The 21,595-nt window shown below is 51.8% G+C and overlaps 4 protein-coding genes across 4 annotated transcripts; 2 read left to right on the top strand and 2 right to left on the bottom strand.

Annotated features, from left to right (window-relative positions):
- Positions 1-871: 871 nt before the first annotated feature.
- On the top strand, positions 872-6,259 carry NCLIV_047550 (conserved hypothetical protein; the record flags this gene model as incomplete). Its single annotated transcript, XM_003884306.1, has 6 exons — positions 872-1,891; positions 2,156-3,040; positions 3,539-3,697; positions 4,050-4,966; positions 5,400-5,492; positions 6,097-6,259. 6 exons carry the CDS (start codon positions 872-874, stop codon positions 6,257-6,259), a joined length of 3,237 nt encoding a protein of 1,078 aa, XP_003884355.1.
- A 3,886-nt stretch (positions 6,260-10,145) lies between these two features.
- On the top strand, positions 10,146-12,473 carry NCLIV_047540 (putative folate/methotrexate transporter FT1; the record flags this gene model as incomplete). The annotated part of the gene is made up of 2 exons (XM_003884305.1): positions 10,146-10,556; positions 11,286-12,473. 2 exons carry the CDS (start codon positions 10,146-10,148, stop codon positions 12,471-12,473), a joined length of 1,599 nt encoding a protein of 532 aa, XP_003884354.1.
- A 2,047-nt stretch (positions 12,474-14,520) lies between these two features.
- NCLIV_047530 (conserved hypothetical protein) lies at positions 14,521-17,865 on the bottom strand (the record flags this gene model as incomplete). Its single annotated transcript, XM_003884304.1, has 7 exons — positions 14,521-15,377; positions 15,622-16,066; positions 16,249-16,463; positions 16,666-16,722; positions 17,140-17,263; positions 17,371-17,480; positions 17,787-17,865. The coding sequence occupies 7 exons, from the start codon at positions 17,863-17,865 to the stop codon at positions 14,521-14,523; spliced, it is 1,887 nt and encodes a 628-aa protein (XP_003884353.1).
- Positions 17,866-19,341: 1,476 nt separating this feature from the next.
- On the bottom strand, positions 19,342-20,460 carry NCLIV_047520 (conserved hypothetical protein; the record flags this gene model as incomplete). Its single annotated transcript, XM_003884303.1, has 1 exon — positions 19,342-20,460. One exon carries the CDS (start codon positions 20,458-20,460, stop codon positions 19,342-19,344), a length of 1,119 nt encoding a protein of 372 aa, XP_003884352.1.
- Positions 20,461-21,595: the final 1,135 nt, after the last annotated feature.

Below are 21,595 nucleotides of genomic sequence, written 5' to 3'. Positions count from 1 at the left end.
CTCGTGCGGTCTCCCGACGACTCCACGGCGGTCGTGCCGCGGCTACCTGCTCCGTTCTTCCCTCGGTTCCTCCTGCAGCTCTTCTCAGTTCTCATGCTCTCGTCCTCATTTGTTTCCAGTGCAATTTCCTCCCTTCGTTCTCTCCGCTCTCTCTCGCTCCTCGTCTGTTCGGCTAGCCTCGGCGTCCGGGTCCGCTGTTTCGTCTTCCACTTTGTCTCCTGCTTCGCTTTCGCCCCCGCCTCCGAATGTAAACACCAACGACTGCTACGGGCGTGATGTGTCTCAGCACAAAACCGACTGTCTACACAAAGCTCGGCCAGGAGCCCTCACCGCGTCTCTTTCTTCATCTTCGCCGTCTTCCGCTGGGAGTCACCCGCGCACCTCCCTCTCTCCCCTTTATGGTTCCCTCTCGTCTTCCTTCGTATCGTCTACAGCTTCTCTCTTTCCCCTTCCTCACGCATTCCCCCAGTCTGTCTTGTCTCCCGTTTCTTCCCTGTCTCCCTTTTCGTTCTTTTCTCCCTTTTCGTCCTTTTCTTCGGTTCCTAAGTCTGGCTGCGCGTCGGCTGCCTTGCTTTCTGGGGCGGACGCTGTGGCGCGCCTCCATCGTTTGTCCCTCCAAAAGAGTTTTTCTCCTCTCGCCACCTGCGCGGGCCCTGAGGACAACTCGGGCGCCGCGTCCGGCCTGTCGCCTCTCAATACGACGGACGCGCCGCATCTTTCCTCCCTGCTAGCGCGTTGCTTTGCCGACCGCCAGAGCCTGCAGAAAGAGGCCATTTTGTCCCTCTTGCATTCGACGCTCCGACTCCGAGTCTCGTCGGCACAACTCCTCGAGGGTTTAGCGGAAGAACTCGAGTGCCGGCTCATCCGCACGATGAGCCTGGACAACTTGTGCGCCGCGCTCAGTGCCTACAGCTTCTTCTTTCCGGTGTCTATACACCTCAGCTCGGGACGGGCAGCGCCGGAGCCGCCGGCGCAAGTCCAGCGCATGCTCGCGCTTCTGAAGAAGGAAATCGGCAGACACCTGGCGCACGCGAGCCAGGGAGACCGCGCCGCTACCGGATCGACTCGACAACCGGAGGAAGAAGCGAACGCGCTGCAAGCAGTGGAAGAACGAAGCCCAGCTCGACTCGGAGACGACGCGGTTGGTGCGACAGCTGCGGCGGTGTACCGACAGAGAGAGGAACACGGGAGAGTCGCAGCGCGGCCGGTTGCGGCAAAAGAAAGCCTGGTCGCCGCTGTCTCTGCGCTGGCCCGTCTAGGCGCGAAAAGTGGTGACAGACTCTCCTGGGATCTCCAGAGCGAACTGTGCGTGCTTCTCGAGCGAGAAATGAAGACGTTGGATTCGCGAAGACATATGCATGCAGTTGGGAGGCTCGAAGATTCAGAGAGTGTTCAAAATAACCATCAAGGGATGACGCCAACCGTGACCGGACGACAGCCCGGAAACTCCATCTTGCCGCCTCCCGCCAGTGTAAATTCTTCTTTTCTTTCCTCTTCTTCTCTTTCATCGTCTTCTCTTTCCTCTTCTTCTCTTTCTTCGTCTTCTCTTTCCTCTTTGGCCGCGCGTGGGGCGACAAGAGACGCAACGCTCCTGCGGCTACTCCAGGACTGCGGGACCGTCGCTGCGGCTCTGACCACCCTGCGAGTGGTGAACCGCGCGCTGGTTCGGCTGCTCGTCGAGGAGGCGTCGGCGTGTCTTGATCTTCTCAGGGAGACAGCCGAGCGATCAGGAAGTGACGCGACTTCCTCTGCTCCGCCTTCTTCGCTTTCGTCTCTTTCGCCCTCAACTGCGAGCGGAGAACGAAAGGAGCAGGGAATCGAAGAAGCCAAGGACGCGTCGCTCATCTCGCGGGTTGTTCAGGCTGTTCTTCGCCTCTGCGCCGATGCAGGAGTAAGGTATTCGGGGCTACCTTCCAGGAGGAATGACGCCTTTCACCTCGCTGGGTATCTCTAGTGCCACACGGCGGCATCCTTGCATCCCCGTTCTCCGCCATTCCCTTCCTTCTCCGAGATGACCTTTCGTCGAGTGCCGCCGTTTGGGTCTCTCTGTGTGTGGCGTTTGCTGTGCCGCCGTTCCTCTCATGGGGCTCATTTTTCATCTGTGAGTATCTCTGGTTCATCGCGCCTCGTCGCTCTGTCCGGTGACTCTGTGCAGCATCCTGCCGAGCTCCTTCGCGCTTCGCTCTGGAGGCTTGAGCAGGATCGGGCCTTCGCGACGTTCCTGACGCATGCAGAGTTGCTCCGGCTGTCGTCGGCTCTCTGCGAGGAAGAGGTGAAGCGAGTGCTGTTGAGACCAGCGTCGGCAGGCGACGAAAGCGAACACGAAGCTCGAGAGGGAAGCCGGGGGGACTTCTACCAGCAAAGCCAAGACCCGACAGAAACGGTAGAAGCCGTCGGAAGAGAGGCAGATGTGCCGCATGCCTTTCTTTTCTCGCTTCGATGTTTATCTGCCTTCGCTTCTGCCAGCGATGAGGCGTTCGACACTCTTTCGCCTCGTGGTCTTCTTCTGCTTCTCGGGTCTCTGTCTCTCTCCACGAAACTCCTGCGTCGCCAGTTCTTGCTCTCGTCTTCTCCCGCCTCGAGCGACTCTTCGAGTCAGCCGCCTCGCACGCTTCTGCGTCTCCTGAACACAACCCTGGGGAGACCGGCCGCGTCTCCCCTGACATCCCCCCCGTCGCTTTCTTCTTCTCCGTCTCAAAGTCCTTCTTCCGCGTCTTCGTCCACTTCCGCCTTTGCGTCTTCTCCTTGCCGACTTGCTGCATGTGACGTCGGCGAGAGCGATGGAGAATCGGAGACGCGGGCCGAGAGAGCTGCGTCGAGGCGCGGAACGGTTTTCTCGCCCGGGGGTCACAGCGCGGTCGCGCGATCGGCTTCAGATGGGGAGGGACATACCTGCGTCGAAGACATGAAGAACGTTGAGAAGCTGCTCCACGAGTTTGCCGAGGCGCTCGCTCGCGCGGCAACCGCGAGAGCGGTCGACTGCACGCCTGCCGACGTGCTGCTCGGCTTGGCAGCGCTCGCGAGGCTCGAGTGCCATGAGGTAGCAAAAAGCGCAAGGAAGGCTCAGGACGCGGCGCACCGAAAACGGGGGGGAGAAAGGGAGACGCGCACAGAAGGAGAGAAGGAGGGAAGGCTGTCGAAAGAAAAAGCCAGAAATGGCAATCAAGGAGAAACGGCACAATGGAGACAGAGCCTGAGTAGCTACGGAAGGAGTAACCGAGACGGGGGCGAGTCAGAGGCGGAAGCGAAGGAAGGCGAAAGCGCCAAAGAGGGCACAACACCACGATGAAAAAAGAGGCGAAAGGGGAGGCTGGAGCGGAACACGGGAGGTGGAGTTAAAAAGAGCATCGGACGTTAGGGCGCGGGAGGGCAAGGAAGAGCGAAGATACAGAGGCCAGACACGCGACAAAGGAAACGGAGCAAGAGGAAGCGAGGAACGGCAGACTCGAGCCTGTCGAAGCGCGTGCGTCGAAACATGTGCGTCTCTCGCGTGTTTCTGTGTCTGTTTCCACTGCCTCCATGTTTGCTGTCTTCTCAGACTACTCTGCCTTTCTCTGGAGACGCTTGGCGGCCCACGCCGTCCTTCGCATTCGTTGCTGACTGTTTTCTTCGCGCTATGCTTCGCAAGTGGAAGAGCTGGAAAGGCCGGTCCCTCTTCAGCGACGCTGCGCAAAGCGAGTGTCTCCTCCGTCTGTTGGTAAAAACCGTAGAGCGCCGCGTTGCTCCACCCCTTCTCGTGCCTTTGCTTCTGAACTCTCCATGCCGAGTCAGAAGCGTGCGCTTCTTCACCTCGTCCTCGGGGTCTGCTTCTTTTTGCTTCCCGCCCGCAACGCGACTTCCGGACGGGGCACTCCTCCCATCAAGGAGTTTCCCCCTTCTCTCTAGTGACGTTCCTGTTCTATCTCTTTAGTCTGCCTGTTCACTTGGTCGCTTTCCCTCTCCTGTCGCTTTCGCCCTTCTCGTTTCGTCTCCCTTCCTCTCCACCGCGTTTCGCCCTTCTCCCCCCCGTAGCTTTCTGTCCTCTTCTCGCTCTTTCGAACTGCCTTCAGGAGCAGTTGGGTCTGCAGGAAAAAGCCGAGCCTCTCTACACCACCCTGAAGAACGGGCGCGGCTACCGGCGCGCTTCGCTCGCGAGGCAGAGCCGACCGGAGCGCCGCGAAGGAACCTGGATTCTCCAGAGCGAGGAAACGGACAGTGAACAGGACGACGAACTGTGTGCAGACCACCAGAGACTTGGGCTGGGCGGTGGCGACCGTCATGCGTCTACGGAACGGGCCTCAGCGGAGGCGGGACGAAGTCTGACTCGCCTCGAACGTTCCAGCCTCCCTTTCCTGGACGACGAGGATTTCGGTCTTTCGCGCGCGTCTCGGGCCTTCCAACGGAAAGCAGAGAAACGACGGGGCAGCCTCCAGACCCTTCGCGGTTGCTCCGATGGCTCACGAACAGACGAGAGCGAAGGAGAGAGACGCGAAAACGAACAAGACTGGAAAGAGACTCTCGGTTCGGCGCGTCCGTTAGTGAGAGACAGGGAACAAGAAGGTCGGCTGCTGTCTCTGCTGGAGGAGTCTCCGGCCTTATCTGCGGCTTCACGAGACCGCGACTGTCTCGCGTCTTCCCTAACTTTGCTTTCGAGTGCGGCGCCTGCGTCGCCGTCGCCGTCGAGCTCCCGTTCGCGATCTCAGGAGGGGTTTCTCGCACCCGACGGGGCCTTCGAAAGGGAAAGCGACTTTGACGGAGAAGACGAGGCAACGTTTTCCTTCAAGTCGCTTTATTCTTCGTCCCTTCTTTTCCCAGATGAAGGATTGGACAGCTCGTTCCAGTCGGCCGACCCTAACAGCCGGCGGGAAACTCGCAACGCCCAGCGAAGGGAACTCGACAAAGACACGAACCGATCGAAGTCTGAGTCGCAGGCGAGAAATGGAAACGATGCCTCCGAACGGTCGAAGCGGCACTTCGCTGCGGACGGGTAAGTCTGTTCCAGGAAACGAAGGAAATGTGGTCTCGAAACGCATATCCGCGTTTCTCCTTTGCTCAGGAAGAGCAGCACACAAACCTGCGGCCTTTTCGCGTGTTACATCGGAGAAGCGGGTTATCGTTTGTTTGTCCTGGGACGGGGACGATGCAGGGACGCAATGAAAAGGCCCGTTTCTTGCAAGATCTACAGCTGTTTTGGTGGGGAGCTATCGCCTTGTTTTCTTCACCATGGAGGCTCTGTCTCCTAAGGATTCCCTGTCCTGTCTCTTCGTCTCGTCAGTGCGACAGCGGAGGGCTCCGGTACGCTGACTTCTTGTCTTCTCATTTGGCTGGGTGAGTCCACGACAGCCCTGCTTATCATCGTCTCCTCGTGCCGGTGGTTCCTCTTTTCCCCTTTTTTGCAATTCTTCTCCAACTTGTTGCAGCTACGTGAGAGATGCCCAGGGGAGAGTGCGCGAATGGTGGGATGTTAACGAGCAGTCCAGCTCGGCGCGGAGCGGCAACGGCAACCGGCGAGGGTACGCGACTGCGTTTTGATCTCTTTGCAGGTAGCCACCTGGAAGCGAAAACGGTCCATTTCCTTGGGGCAGCCACATGCGCGAACAAAGAAGATACGGACAGGGAAATGGGGCTTTGCTTGCGCGGTGCACGGTTCGACCGAGTGTAGACACTCGTTAGGCACCGAATCCAGTCTTCCCGGGTTCGGCGAAGCTTTCCTTCTCGGGACGGAATGTGGGGGTATCTAAATGTATTTTCAAATGTTTGTGTGTTCCCCTGTGTTTGCGCCGTCACGGGTCGCCGCACAAGTGTCCTCTCAGCGCACGCGTTTTTAGACTCTCTTCTCCAGGGCCCGACGGCGAAGCGGAGAAGGAGAAGAAGATGGAGATGGTTTTCATCCGTTGATTCCTCAGATGTTAACACGGCTGCTGGGTTTCAGAACAAGGAGCAAGTGGCAGGCATATGCACTGGGCGACGCACAAAGCATCACGCAACCCCTGACCGGATCCATCGGGCAGTCCCGCCTGCGAGAGCCCCGGCGCAAGGCAACTGAGAGATATGCTCGGCGTTTCGGTTTCAGATCGTCTGTTCCGTTTGCTTGTGCTGCTTGTGTCTGTTTCACAGCCAGACGAACGGGCGGATGAGAAGCTCCAGTGCAGGCACGAAGGGCCTCTCTAGAGCCCAGAGTGGTCGTGGCGCAGCGCCTGGAACGCCGTCGAAGCAAAAGTACAAGGCGCGGCGACAAGAAGACAGACAGGCAGCTGAGGCGTTTTTCTTGCATGCATGATACAATTTTGTCTTGAATGGAGCTGGCGAGGATCAATCGAGGAAATTACCTGGGAGCGCAACTGTTCTTCCCAGCGTCACATATTCTGTATTGGCATGCGCGGTTCTACGTAGATCTATATGCAAACATATATATATATATATATATATATGTAAGGCATGCGAAGGACGAAATGCACGTCGCGAGATTAGAGAGGTTTGCAGATATACCGCATCCAATTCGCTCTCCGCTCTTACGCGTGTACGGGGCAGAATTCCTTGCTGTCGACTCATCTTAAGATCTGGCGCGTCAATGCTTAAAAAGAGACGCATGAAATACTCAGGACCCGACCTCATTGTCCTGTCCACGACTGTACCAATGAGCTCGTATTCGGTTTTGCTTAGAAGTTCTTTCCCTGAATCTCGCACGATTTTCTCTCCTGGCGAGACCATGCGCGTCAACCGAGAGAATCCGGAGCAAGTCGGAGTGTACTATGGGCGGCTTCATCACGATACCCTTGCTTTCTGTCTGTCAGACTCCAGGAACCAGGTGGGAGAAGGGCAGTCTCTTCCTTCTCTGCTTTTAGTTGTAACCAAGCTATTCTGGGGGACAAGGTTCAAGAAGCAGCATTGGAGCACGCCACAAAAAAGAAGCAGCGCGAATATGTCCTTCGTAACATGAAACAGGCCACGGGGATTCCACTGTTTTTGCTGAACGAACGCAACGCATAGAGGCTGCACATTGTTTCTGCAACTCGGTAGTCGCTGTAGTGCCCGATGCAGTAAACGGAAGAGAAACAGGTGACTTAAAGCATTTGAGATCATCGTGTACGGCCACTCCCGTACGATTCCAGCAGATTTTCGCCTTGGCCAAACTGTTCCTGATGGAACTACGGAACAGTTGCAAGAAGATGACGCTTCTTTGAGAGGCAGGAGCCGGTTCTGTCCGCTCCTGCTTTGACCAGGATCAGTTACGAAAACGCGGCCCCAGTCGTGTGGTGATAGTTTCCTGGATGTAACACTTAACCTGGAATATGCGTGTTCACAAGTAGGAACTGCCTACACAAGCTGAATTATCTCTCACCTTTTTGTCTGCTTGGAAACTGAATGACACCGGCGACAAGAAGGCCAGCAGCATAGAAATGCCATCACAAACGACTGCAAATGATGCGTGAATAGAGGCTGATGACTTGCTGTGTGCTGCGGAATGCGGCCCGAAAGATACTGGTCCAAGCCCCCATTCCCCCGATGACCGCTAGGTGCAGAACGGCTATGTAGTGAGGGGGATGCTTTGGCCACATAAGAATTTATTGCACTAAGATTATGTGAGAAAACCGGTAAAACGTACTGAAATTAATTCTGTTGTTTCATGTCATCAGTGGTCTCCGTATCATGTCAACATGTAAAGAAGTCGCTGTCGGGTCAGAGCCAGTGTTGTTTGTCCTCATTTTTGAGTTTTGCGTGCGTGTGTTTAAGTACCGAGACAATAGCATTAACTGAAGTCTATTGACCAAGCAAGGCAAACGACACGGGTCTCAACTCTTGATCGAAGGAATACAGCATGTGTTGATAGGTGCCTGTGTATCGGCAGGTCAATTTGCGAGGGGCAAACGTAAACTCAGTGTGCCTGCCTTCGTTTACCGCTAGTACCAAGTGTGAGACTGCATAGTACAGACTTTGACATCAACGCGCTGAACGAGATAGGATGCCGAATGGGCTCCAGCAACTTGGTTGAAGCCGCTTCAGAGTTCTTCGAGGCTGTTGCAAAATACTGTCAGGTACAGAGGGGAGCCGCCGCATCAGAACAGGCACAAAGTGACATTCCTTTCAGCTGGTGCAGATTCCCTGTTCATGGCAACTGAACGTTTCGGCGGATCGCGAGATACGTTCAATCGAAAATGTGTTGTATCTCGTGGGATACCTCTGGTTACTTTCAGACGTTGACGCGCCTTCTCTGTACGGTCACCATGGAGCGTGGTTTCCTTCAGCGTGTCAGGAGCCGGCGGGAGGTGGGTGCTGCCTTTCTCACGGGGAAAAGACCTCGCGGCCCAGATCAAACCACTTCAAAACTTCTCTTGACAGAGCGAAGAGTGGCTGATATAACACTGCATTCTACGTAACGTCTGCATCTCCGCGCCATCAAAGGTTCCTCGTTGCGATAATAATGTTGTGCAGTGCAAGCAGTGGATTCAGGAATGTTCTCGACGCTGCCTGTGCCCCTTGACACGAAGGTCGCCGATATCCTTCATCCAGGATAACGAATTTTGTGCCTTCATCCAGTTTAGATTTCTATCTTGCTTTGCAAGCTCCAATATGCTACATCATGCCGAAAACACACTAGCTTAGAAGAGCAGGTTACTAAACTATGCTATCCCGAAAACAGTCTAGCCATTCCCGGTTCCGAGGACGGACGAGCACGGCTGTTGTTCGTTGCCACGAAATCGATGACCGTCTAGCTTCAGTTTTAATCTGATTGGTATTGCATACCTACTTGGTTGTCTGTATCTCGTAACTCTGAAACGATTGCAAACAAGTTGAAGTGGTTTATTTGATATTGTGGCCTTTTCTCTGGTCCACTGCTTGAATATTCTGCCCGGATTCGTGCTTCGCTTTCCAGCGACAAAAAACAGCCGGCGTTATGATCTTGTACTGCTGTCCATTGTCACTTTTATGGTATGCCGTCAATTCTCAGTCAATGACGCTCGCACCCTCATCCGAACGGGCTGACGTCAGCTTTCCCGCCCTACTGAGATATCTGCAGTTTACACAGCGATCGTTTTCATACTTATGGTCACAAATTGCCGGTCCTACAGCGCCGCGATGCTCAGACGATTAAACTGACCGGCGTCTGCCTTACAGCAACAGCAAAATAAAGCCATCTCTTTGATTAAGGAATCAACTACGATCCTCTATAAATCGCCTTGATTTGAGAGGAACGCCGCGGGACCCCGCGATAGGCCTTTCAACATCGTTGCTTCTGTGCACCATGACGATGATCAGCGGCTCCGCTGACGCCCAAGAAGGGCACTTGGATCCCTCAACGGCCAATGTATTGTGTTCCAATGAAGAGTAAGCGGTATACAGAAAAACAAGAAGAAAGTGAAGGGCAATGAACAGCAAGACAGCAAGAGAAGGGAAACAAGGAATCGACGACCCTTGGAATGAGAAATAGACAAACTGTTGAATGTCGGGTAACCCGGGTTCACCTCGAGGACGGTATGACAAATTAAAAAGCAACTCAAAAGTAACGAGAGAACGCAGAGGCGAAAACGCGTAGGAGAAGGCTGCCCAAGCTGAAGGGAACGAAAAACGGAGGGGGCAGAACGGAGACAATGGATAGACCGATGTTGATGTGTTTTTCTAGTATGCTTAACCACACCGTCGTCATCGTGCGGTCTGCCACTTCGCGGTCTTCACGTGGGATATCCATGTTGAAAAGAATGCGTTTTCCCTTATTTGGTACCCTATGCGAAAGCCCTTCATGTTGCATGTGCTTTCCGTTTTGGTCATGCGTCTGCAGCGGTTATGACCACGGGGATCTGCCATCGGTATCAAACATCCCATGTGAAAGAACAAAATGGAATAAACCGGCTAGAGCTACCAGGGGCCTTATGGCGGGGCTGGTTCGAGTTCTTGTTCGCGATCCGATAGCGTACATCCGGACAACCAAACGCAATTTTGGAGGCGGGTTTATGCTCATGTTAGCTTCAAACTACCTACTAGTCAAAGGGATGGCATATAACCTTATAGTTAGTGCCTCTGCTCCAATATTTCGCGAAATGCTGCATTTGGCGGCCGAGAAGCACAACGTTGCATCGGCCATATATATGATTCCTTGGTGTTTGAAGGGGTTTCTGGGGACTCTGAGTGATATTTTCGCTCCGGGTGGATACCACAAGCGCCCTTTTATGATCGCATCTTCACTGCTCGGAGTAACCGGAGCGATACTCATATACGCTTCCGCGGGACATATTGTCTTCTACATGGCAGTCTTGGCATTCTTTATCATGATGACGCAAGCCTCGTTCAACGACCTGCTATGCGAAGGCGCTTATACGCGCCGAATGGCCGAAAAACCCGAGACGGGTGCAGCCCTGACGTCCTACGTCTGGCTATGCTCCTGCCTTGGAAGCCTACTAGCAGCAGTATGGGTCGGCCCCATCATCGATTATGTCTCCTTTCGCGTCGTCCTCATACCCTTTCTCTTCCTCACTTCCCAACAACTCTTTGCCACTGCCTGGCCATGGCCTTTCAAGAAATGGAGAGAACACGGCGGTTTACTGCAAGAACAGTACGTCCCAGTCGGCTCTCGAATCATGGTAAGTTTCGTCGCTCATTAACCCTAATGCGCACGATTCTTCTACACCTCTCTAATGTTGTTGCCTATACAGATATGCCTTCATAGGGCGAGTGTACATTGCCTCAAAGTTTTTTGTGTGTTTTCACGGCATAGCGTGTCGGTGCACAGTAGTATGGCTTTAAGGGGATACGCAGTTTAAAAGCAAGTTTGGGTCTGAGCTGTCTTGTGGCAAGCCGTGGATGCGCCCACGGAGATGCGTTGTATTCCAAAACGAGTTTGCTTTGGCGAAAGATCGGCACACTTTTCAGGCGTTTCTTTTCATACGGTCGGAGCTACGCATACTCGAACACCTCGCGGGTGCTGTGCAGAGTGACCGCGTGAGAACACGTCTACTGGGTTCCAATTTATACTCTCGGTGAAGAGGAGTATCTGGTTCAGTGATTCATGCTTCTCTTAACCGCAACGTAGATCAGCTGAAACACCTGCTACAAAGCAGCAGGAAGTACCGTTTCTGGCTGGCTCGTACCATAATCATATTCAATCGTATATACACACATAGGAGACGTTTTCTTTCCGCTCGTGACAGGGATGTATTCAACCATCACACACGCATTGACGTGGACCGACACGTACACAATGTGCACGCTCGGAATTTACATTAAGTATACGCCTCTGTGGCGTCTAACTCAGAAGATGAAAAAATCATACCTCTCCTGGACTGGCGCTTCCGGTGTTTTGATGTGTACAGACCGAGAAGTTTCGGCAGCACCGGAGGCTCTTTATCTGCGCAATAGTTTTGAGTTTACTAGCGGTGGGGTCTGTCGTAGCAGGCCTGTTTAATGACGACCAACAGATCATCGGCTTCACTTACGCGCTTTTCGCTGGTTTCTCAATGGTGGGGATGCTATGGTTTACGCTTCCCTTAATGCTGTTCAAGCCGATACTCTACTTATTCTTAAGCCGTTTTCTACTACCGAATATAAGCTCGCAGGTGACATACTGGCTCCGGAGCGGTCCGGATTGCGTAGAGCGTGGCCCAAACTTCAGTTGGACATTTCTTCTGACTCTAACATCGATTCTGCAAGCTATCTTCGGATTCGTTGGCGTTATGCTCTTTCAAAAATTCGTCAGCAAATGGAGCTTCCGTAAAGCCTTCTGGATAACTTCCCTTTTGACCTGTCTAACATCAGTTTTTGACGTTATCATGATATACCGCTGGAATATCGACTACCTGGGGATCCCGGACAAAGTTTGGTACTTCTGCAGTGCTGCAATAATTGAAGAGGTGATTAGCATGTGGGCTTTCATGCCTTCGTGTGTCCTGATTTCCCGCTTGTGTCCACGCCAGGTTGAAAGTACCATGTACGCCGTCGTCGCTGGCGTCAACAACTTTGGAAGTTCTCTGGCCAAGTATATGGGCAACTTCCTTTCTGTGTACCTGTTAGGCATAAAAACAATGAACGATGAGAGGGGCAGTTGCAATTTCGATAACCTTGGCCTTGCTGTCATCATAGGATCTGGGTTATGCCCCTTGCTGCCTCTTGCACTGACTTTCTTCCTCGTCCCCAATGTCGGGATGGATGTCCATTTCGGTGACGCTAGCTTCGAGGAAACAAATGAAACTTCAGATTATCCAATACAGCTGACAGCAGGTCAGCGAACTGGACAGGCTTCCGAAAATTCCGAAAACCAGGAGTCGCTATTCTCTCATCAGAGGTCGATAGCCGATGGGAAGCCTGACGGAGTTTCAGATTCGGGACAATACGATCAAATGGAGCCAGACCCACACAAGGAAAATGAGGAACTTCTCGAGAACGACGCTCCTCCCCAGCAACCGCAGCTCAGCCGCATGCAAACTATGGCCTCTAGTGAAGCCGACCACGTGGACAGCCAACCAGGAATCTCTGTCGCTTCCTTCCGTGCGGCTCCAGAGTAACCTAACCGAACTCATCGAATTGGAAGTTCTCCATCATATGTGTTCGACTGCGTGTGTGTCAGCCTGCGCCATATATCCCAGAGCATATAGAGAGAGGCCCCCCCGACTGATTTTCACTGACATCTCACACAATGCCCTATATACATAACCGTAGATTATCAAATATATATATTTGTATATATATATATATATATGGGCGTAGCAGTCCGACTAAACAGAATGCCCTGCAATGTTAAACGCTGACTTGTGAAGATACAAGAATGACAAAGCAAAAGGTGAATTCACGAACGTTTCAAGTTGTTGACCGGGTTTCTGTGGTGCATTCGTCTTGTACCCGGGTAGTGTGCCTGTGCTAGTGTGTTTCGCTGAAGACACAGTCAAAAGGGCTGCGTTTTCCTCCTGAGCGCCACCGCCTCCGCTAGCTCTAGCTCTGCCAGAATGAAAACTAGTTGGACAGTTGGTTTGCGAAGCTCACAGTCATACGAGTATCTCCGTTTTCGCTTCAATTCGTGGATGCAGAGATACCAACATAACACACTGCCTACACTGGCGACAGGTTTCTTCGCATACGCCGGTCGTAAGTTGACTTGCAACCTATATTCAGCGCGGGCGGATCTGCAAGGCTGTTCAATGTGTACAGCCAATAGTAATACTCTAGATCTCGGAGACTAGGCAGACCGCGCAATCCTGGGAAAACGGCTTCCTCTTCCAAACTTTTGTTTCACGGATTCACTTTGAACAACACAAAATCACGGATGTACCTATCGTCGAAGGTTTCAATGGATGCCCATGATCCCGGTACGGCAAAAGCACCGTTGCGATCAAAGCCTGCCACAGTGTATGTGTTTGTTGTTGTTTCTCTCCGTAGAGGTCCGACTAGCTTATTCTTCATTTCTCCCAGATATAAGCACTTCTCATCACAACCGTGCAAAGGAGTTTTTCGGATACTAGACACGCGATTCAGAGAGAGCAACAGATCAGGGATAGTTCTGTTCAGTAGCAATATGATCCACAAGGGAAGAAACATTGTGAACAGGAAACTCAACTGTGGCTCAGAAAGCAGCTGTAGGTGACGGAGACATTCATCTGAAAACCAGCGACAGCGAGAGAGTGGCAGAAAGTCGTTTTCTGTACTGAAGTGCGGATTTGAAAATTTTGAAAACGCAGTCGAAGAGTTCAGGGAAGCGAAAGTCACGCTGTATATCTTTGGTGCACACGGAACAGGTACATGCCACGCGAAATTCTATACCTCAGCATTTTTACGCGGTAGTCAAATAGCATGACGTATCAAACTGAAAAATCATGGGGAGTAGAATAAGAAGCATAACATTGCCGACATCCAAAATAGGGATGCGCACGTACCAGTGCGCCAGCAACTCTTCTAATAGATCTGCCGATATCTGGTGGAACGCCGAAGAGAAACACACGCACGGATAAATGGTGCTGCGGTGAAACCCTAAGAGTCTCGAGACTCAGTGGCATATCAGGTAGTAAAGAGAGAAGCACCAAGTAAATTATTGCGTATATGAATGGGATGTTTGGAAAATTCCGGAAATGCAAACATGACGGAGCCGGCCATCAAAATGAATACACCTGGCACAGTCAAGAGAGGTAGAAGGCTCTGTAGTGGCTAGCGGTGTCCCCAAATCAGCCCGAGCTTTAGATTCACGCACATACAAAAACGAGGCCAGTTCCAGGGAGCACCCTGCCCTTCTCCGTAGAGGAATTTTCAGGCACAAACCGGAAATTCATCAGGTTTTGAAGCGGGACACAGCTGCAAAATCGCAACAACCCCCTAGAGTGGTCTGCGCACGTTGGCCGTCATCCACAGTTTGCAGCAAAGCCCTTTAAAGTGAAGAACAATCAAACATGGCCTAAAATGACAGTTCACCGTCTTCACGAGGCAGGTGCTCGACGGGGACGGTCCTGTACACCGCCTTGCAACCAGCCCCGATCATTATGCCTGTCGGGTCTTGAAACATCCCCTTCACCGTTCCTACAAAAACGGTTTCTTGCATGACCTTCCAAAAATTCAACTCTGAACCTATCAGCTACCCCAGTAATCAGACGATTTCCCATCATCGTCCTCTTCTTTCTCATAGGACGTGTAAGGCTCCTGCTGTAAGGGTTCCCTGTCTCCTTGCCCCGCTGATTCCCCGTCTTGGCGTGTAGGAACTATCCCGAGGTCCATCAGCGAGGTAATGACAGTAAACAAACAGAGAAGGAGGCCACCAACGATAAACAATGCAGGGAACAGCATGGATATCCCTCCAGACATCACCCCCAAAATACCGAAGATCAAAGCGGCGACCCCGGAGACTCCCACAGATATCTTACTCGAGAGATTTTTTCCGGTTTGAATGAGAGATATACTGGCTGCTTCACAGTCTGAGGTTTTCTGTGGCAGGATATATCCTTTCATCCGACTTACAAATCGGTTGTCACCGCAAGGATACGACAGTCGCTGACTGAGAATCCAGCTGTCGTCTGGTGCCGTTCGCTTGTTCTGCAACTCATTCATAAAGCCTACCACTGTAGACACATTGCCTGCTTTCTGTATCAATGACTGCCCTTGAGGGCCCTTCGCGCTTGTGTCTGATCCCCACATTTTTTTCAGGAAAGTGCGTACCAACTGACCCATCAGTTTTGACAAACCTTCTTGCCCTGTTGACCCCAGAACTTCTCCTTCCTTTTGCATACCGTAGAATAACGTGAAGCCGTAGCGTGCAGCAGGACTCATTTTTAGCTCCATAGCTTCCTTTTGAGCTTTCCCCCCCAATATCTTCACTCCAAATAATTTACTGGATAGCTTTCCAGAAAACTTCAGGATCATCTTCCGCACCGACTTGCGCTTCCCAAGAAAGTTAATCAACCACCTGAATTTCATCTTCATCATGGTATTCGCTGTGTGAGCACACACACACACACACACCTGGTGAACTAAATACCAAATCTGTACGCATGCACCTGGTTGTCTAGAATTATCAGACGGCGGTAAGGAGAGATTCTCAATCAAACAGCCACTTAAAATGAAAACCGAAACTGCACTCGCAGGTAGTGATCACGTATATTCACGTATAGAAACTATCCTGTCTGCTTCAGGATACTCAATACAAGTGCGACAGCTGGCAGTCGATGCACAACTCACCAAAAAGGAGGTTGTTTTCAATGCGATGGAGAACTCTGTCCACCAACACTTGCACCTCTTCATCAGATACGGTGCGGTCGACAGCACTCTCGGTACCATCAGAGCCAGCCTCTGTTTTGTGATCCTGTAAGACAGATACCTTATTCAGTTGCTCAGTCACCCGATCCTTCCATTGGATATAAGCTATTAAAAGGGCACAATTGGCATCCGAAGATGAGGACGAACAGCCTCCGATTCGAACCATGGATTTGACAAGCTCGGTCCAGGCGACGAGCATGATGCGGATTCCTTTCACTTTGATAGTTTTGCCGTTTGCATTCACTTTGATTTTTCGCTTTTCCTGCTTGCCGCAGCTGCTTGTCGTCATTCGCATTAGGAGGGACAACAGCAGTGGATCAATTTGCGGCATGCTTCGCATGTCGAGCAGAATGTAGACGAGAAGAGTCTGTCAGACCAACGGAAAGATCAACAACACCACATCGGAATGAGTGAAGCGCTTGTTTTCAAGTGCCGACCGGTCATGTCGCATGACGTTCTGCGGGCGTTCACTGGGTGTGGATTCATAATGGTGAAAAGAACGCCTCTTCCAGCTACGCTCGTTTCAAGAATAAAGTTTACATGCCTCACCACCAACAATCTTCGTCTCTTCGTTTGGGGTAGCTTCGGCACCTGCTTCTTTTGGACGATACCGTCGATCCTCTCTTTCCCGTGAACTGACAAACTGAAAGATGTTCCGAACATCTCCTTGAAGAGGGGAGAAATAGAGTCATATTTACTGTCCAGAATAGAGAGATCGACCCGCGGAAGTACGCGGTGACGGGGCCTGTACAACGCATCATCACCTATAAAAAACTCAACCACAGCCACACCACGGCTCGGCAGAATTGAAGAACGGACACACGAGTGATGCCCGTCGTTCCGTCCAATTTTAAGCCAACAAGCACAGCGTCACCGACGCTTCGAAGCCGCAACTCGCTCCCACTGAAGTTCAGACCTGGCTACTGACCTCCAACTAGGGCAGTGGAATTTGCTCACCCGCGGTACCGTTAAGGCCTACCAAGGCCGTCTGAGTCAGGGGTAGGCGCAGGTGCTGTAAGCATTCTTCAACATTACACAAAAATACGGACAAGAAAGACCACGTAATGAATACATATGTTCTGCCTTTCAGATCGACTTCCGCCTCTCGTTCGAACGTGCATCCCCGTAGGATAAATTTCCTCACCTGCAACGCCTCCCTTGCAGTTGTTCTTCAGTTGTTGTAATTGCCGAATGAGCCAACCAAAAAGCTTGTGACAGAGGCTGGCGAGCTGGCTTCCGTGGTGGAGGTCATCACAGAAGCGCTTTACTTTCTTTAAAGTACTCTCGCTAGGATACGAGAGGCAACTGAGTATGCCTGCAGCGCAACGGACACCCAGTTGCAACTGTGGTATCCGCAAGCTCATAACAGGCTTCACGTACTCTATGCTCTAGGGGAAAGGCTTCACTTGCTTTATGTTAAAGGGAAACGAGTGGTCTTACCTAGGTTCAGCCCCTCCTTCGCTTTGACATAGGACTCGATGGCTGTTTTCGTTTCCGATTCTGTGGCGAGCTTCTTCTTTGAAAAAAAATTTCCGACTCGTTGGAGCAGATTCCTAATCATCCCCTGGCAGGACACAAGGGTACGGGGCGGAATAGGACAGCCATGCGATGAAAGTTGGTGCACATGAGGCATATTGTAAAGAACTACTGCCTGTCGTCCGCGAGACTCACCATCTTCCCTCCTGTTCCTTGGACGAAAGAAATTGCATGCGGCGGCGACAGATCTTCCTGTTGGTGAAGTGGTAGCCACCGGCGACCGCCATCTTCCCCTAAGAGAGCCACTGACGAGCCGAAAGTTACAGAATCACTCCCTGTGAAAGACCGACAATAGAACAACTCGCATAAGATACAGTTGATCTTAAGATACAGTTAATCTGCCGAGTTCAGCCGTCTTCTGCTTGGGACTTACACCATAACGATGGTACTGTACTACCCATTTTACTGTCACAGCATGTGGTACAATGCTGTGCCGCATTTCATGATTATCTATTATCAGAGTGTCATTCGACGCTTAAGAACAAATCTGTCGAAAGGGCCGCATAACTGTATGGTCAGAAAATGATATACATTGCAGAGGCAGGGCCAACCTGGGTAGGGAGGGAAGCCGGCAGAACCGCAGACGCCGCACATCGCAATGACAGCCACGAGCTGCCTTTGGGCTCCCATGTTTCAGCAGGGCTTGTGAGACGTGTGACCGTTCATAACTTCTATTCAGATAAATCGTTCGACGAAGCGAAAACAAAACTATAAAAAGGATTAAACCCGATAACGCGACCCAGTCTCATACTGTACTGCGCTGCTAAGACGCAGCATCGCTTGAAAACTGTCCAACTCAAGCATTCGCTGCGTCTCAAGGCAAGGGCCATTTCTGAGTTCACCTAGACAAAAAAGGTGTGAATCTCATAATTAAAAGCCAGGTTCTCGGGCAGCCTTCCAGAGCTCGAATCACCGCCCAGCTCTAAAACAAACTTCTGGCTGGCTAGCAGCAGCTGCGGTCGGCGGCAGGCCGCGAGATACCGTTGCATGTCCGCTCATGAACAGAGTATCTGTTGGAGTGTTCTGGGAAGGCACTCTGCAGGTTCCATGTTACTGATACCCTCGAACTAGAAGGCTTCAAAACTTTCCTATGCTGGAGCGCGCTGTTTCGTGCTCGTCATCCGAAATGGCATCTCATTCGGTGTCTACTGGCGTCACAACATCTCTCACACATCAGAAGGGGGAGGGGGGAGGTTGGTAAGGCAATAGCGAACTTGCAAGTTATCTCACTAATTGCTAGTCACACTGGCAGACGCGGAATTGCGCAGAGTCATATTTCGCCGTGAGACGAAAACGAGGCGTCCAGGCGAGTTACACCAGTCTCAGCAGTGAAGAATATCTAAAGCGTGCCATCTTCCCGGCTGTTGCTCCTGTGGCATAGTTGCAAGAAGTGACGTATCCGTGTCGTTAAAAGGTCAGATAAACGGATGCTTGCTATCTACACCTAGTTGGCAAGACTGAATTAAGAGAAATTCGGCAGCTAAGGCGGTTACATCTACGCCACCGACCTGCTCTGCACGAAACGGGTCATGTGGCGGGGCATTCGTTTGAGAGGTAGGCGAATAGTTGTTCTAGACAGTGTGGACAGTTGCTACAAACAAACGCCAGGTGGAGAAATTACTAGGTAAATTGGAGTCGTGGTGGACACATTTTTGAAACGGGACCCAAATACGTATTCAATAGCCTGTAAAATCGTTTTGGTGAAAACAATATCTCCTGGGTCTTGAGGTGACCTGTCCAATCCCTTTGAACAATTAGATATCAGTAAAAGGACCGACAATTACACTAGGCATCGGGTATTTCCAGCAGCTGAGTCAATGAAAGGAATGCTCCGATCATCGGTCTGGAAGATATACCACCCTCCTCTCCCCTGCAATAGTGCACTTTGATGAATTTCTTGTCCATATCCTTTTTGCTGATAACGCTTCAGTAGCGGCTTCATTCAGCTGCTCCCAAGAGAGCCTTACGCCGGCTGAGTGGTTCCTGCCTCCCAGGAAAATGACATTCTGGCGCAAAGATAGTTTTGTAGAAATGGCACACTCCTTAAAATAGCTTTGGCAGCTACGCTGTGAACTCCGCCGCAGGATCCCGATTCATGTGGTCTGCCTAATGAGGATCGCTATCAGAAACTGGTGGCGTTCGCAGTTGGTTCAGTTTTTCTTTGGCCAAGACGACGTACTGCGGTTCCTGTCCCCCCAACTCACTGACGTGCGCTCGAAAGTCAGCGGTGCTCATACCCACAGTTGACGGTAGGTCGGAGACCACCTCCCCCACATAACTCTGCAGCCTTTTGGCCGTCCTGCCCTTCCCAGCCTCGACTAGCTGGTCGGCTAAAAGGTTCCATGTTGGGGACGAGCGACGTTCCGCTTCCGCCAATTCACTCTCCAACCTGACCAGGTTCGGTGTTAGGGTTGTTCGCAACCGATCACGTTCTGCGAGGAAACGATTCAAGAAATCTTCTGCTTCGGCTATGCGTCCACGTTCAACGGCGTCTGCTTCTTCCTCTTCAGTCAAAGGATATTTGCCCAGTTTCGTAGATTCTCTGGCGATGATATTGCTTGCATTACTTAAATCTCTGTGTATAGTAGAAGCCACATTCCGCTGACTCTCCAGCATTCCGACGATCATTTCTAACCCTTCTCTCATTTCCTTCTCGTGCTCGTGCCGTGGTGTGTTCACGGAGGCCATCACTGCGTTCCTGGCATTCGGGATGAACCAACTAGCAGCTCGTTCCTTCTTCTGAAGCGTTTGCGCGATCCTGCCAGATGCCTCCGCCCGCGCCCGCAAGTAACTTGCAGCCATTGCGAGAGTTCGCCTGTTGTTGCGCCGTCGCTCACGAGCTTTCCTGAATGCATATGCCCCCAGTAGAGTAATTGCAGCGACGCCAGCAGCGTAAACCCATCGTTTTCTCAACCATGAACGGGCGCCCCCTGGCCGACTCTTCTGAACTGCTGTGTGGCTGACAAGCCTCGGAGCTGCAGTATCGTCCTTTTTTACTCCTTCATGTACCAAATCATCCGATGTCGTGGTTCCGGCTGAGTTTACCGAGATGTCTACTGTTGCCTTCGCGATATTAGGCTCGCTGACACTGGGTTCGTTTTGAAAAAGAGTACCTCCAGTTCCAGCACCTGGTTCAGAAGGGCGGCTGTTGCCGGCATCCTCCATTCCGTGGACATGGCTAGCAATTACCACACCCACGACCACATATAAAATCGGAAGCTGCATGGTAGCAGTCAGGAGGTAGCAGTATAACGCGCAAGTGCGATGAGTGCCTACCTACCTACTGGAACCCATTGAAACACCGTATGCCAAACTGAGAGGATATCTCCCGTCTATCTGAAAAACAAAAGCTCGGGGAATGGAGGCAGCATTTCATGCGTTATCGCGACAGCGGTTTTGGCACCAGTCCACTTCTGAGTCGCCGTGGGGTCTCAGATACTGCGGAGCACTTCATAAATGAGCCGCGGCAAACCCCCTGGATATGCTACGAAATTCACTATCCCCTTTGAACCTCTTGCAACACTGCTTGTCCGTCGTCCTGTTCCAAGGCTCCACAACGCATTTGCAAGAAAAGTGCGATATGTTCCCCCCGAACAAGCCGATCAGCAGATCACCGATGTTTGGCTGATGTCGTCGTCTCTAATGGCCCTCCTGCTTGTGGCTCGGCAGAAAAAAACCGCCACCTTTGTCCGTGACGCATAAAAACAAGTGATTTCTCGCACTGCTCAGTGCTCATGGTTTATTTCGGGATTCTATGGAGTCAGTTTACATTATCGTTCTGCAACCCGTGGTTGTTGCGAACGAAGGTCGAAATGTGGCCGCAACGGATAAGGATTTGTCTGGGGCGGTTTTTTTCCGGGGGTTCCTGATGGATGGGCACGACGTGTGTCTGCCTCCCAATAAAGCTTCAGCTAAGACGACTTTTTGGAGCGTCAGACTCAATTTTCCGCGTGTATAACGGGTTAACATGAACATTCTATAATCCATTTTTGGGGGTTGGCGCGTGGCTGAATGTGTTGACGTATGTGCCAACTGTAGCGTATCTAAATACGAGTTTCATGCGTGCTCCAGGGATCGTGTGGAGCTGAAAACTCCATGTGGCCGGATTTAGGAAACGGGAAGCAAGAAGGCGAGTCACGCCCGGCACTGTCGCTGGACCTAGTTGTGGCCTAAACGGGAATTCACAGGTGATGGGCAGCTGTCAATAAATACATTCCGGATTGACAGGGGAGGAGACACAAGCGCGCAGCCGTTCTCGGCCGAGTGGAATTGCTCTGATGTCGAACGAACGTTGGCATGCGAATATGAGACAGATCTATAATTATCATTTTAACGTGCATGCATACGCCCTAGACTGCTG

The sequence above is a fragment of the Neospora caninum genome, chromosome X (genome assembly GCF_000208865.1).
Source record: "Neospora caninum Liverpool complete genome, chromosome X".
Lineage (NCBI taxonomy): Eukaryota > Apicomplexa > Conoidasida > Eucoccidiorida > Sarcocystidae > Neospora > Neospora caninum.
This window is presented reverse-complemented; position numbering and strand designations above follow the sequence as displayed.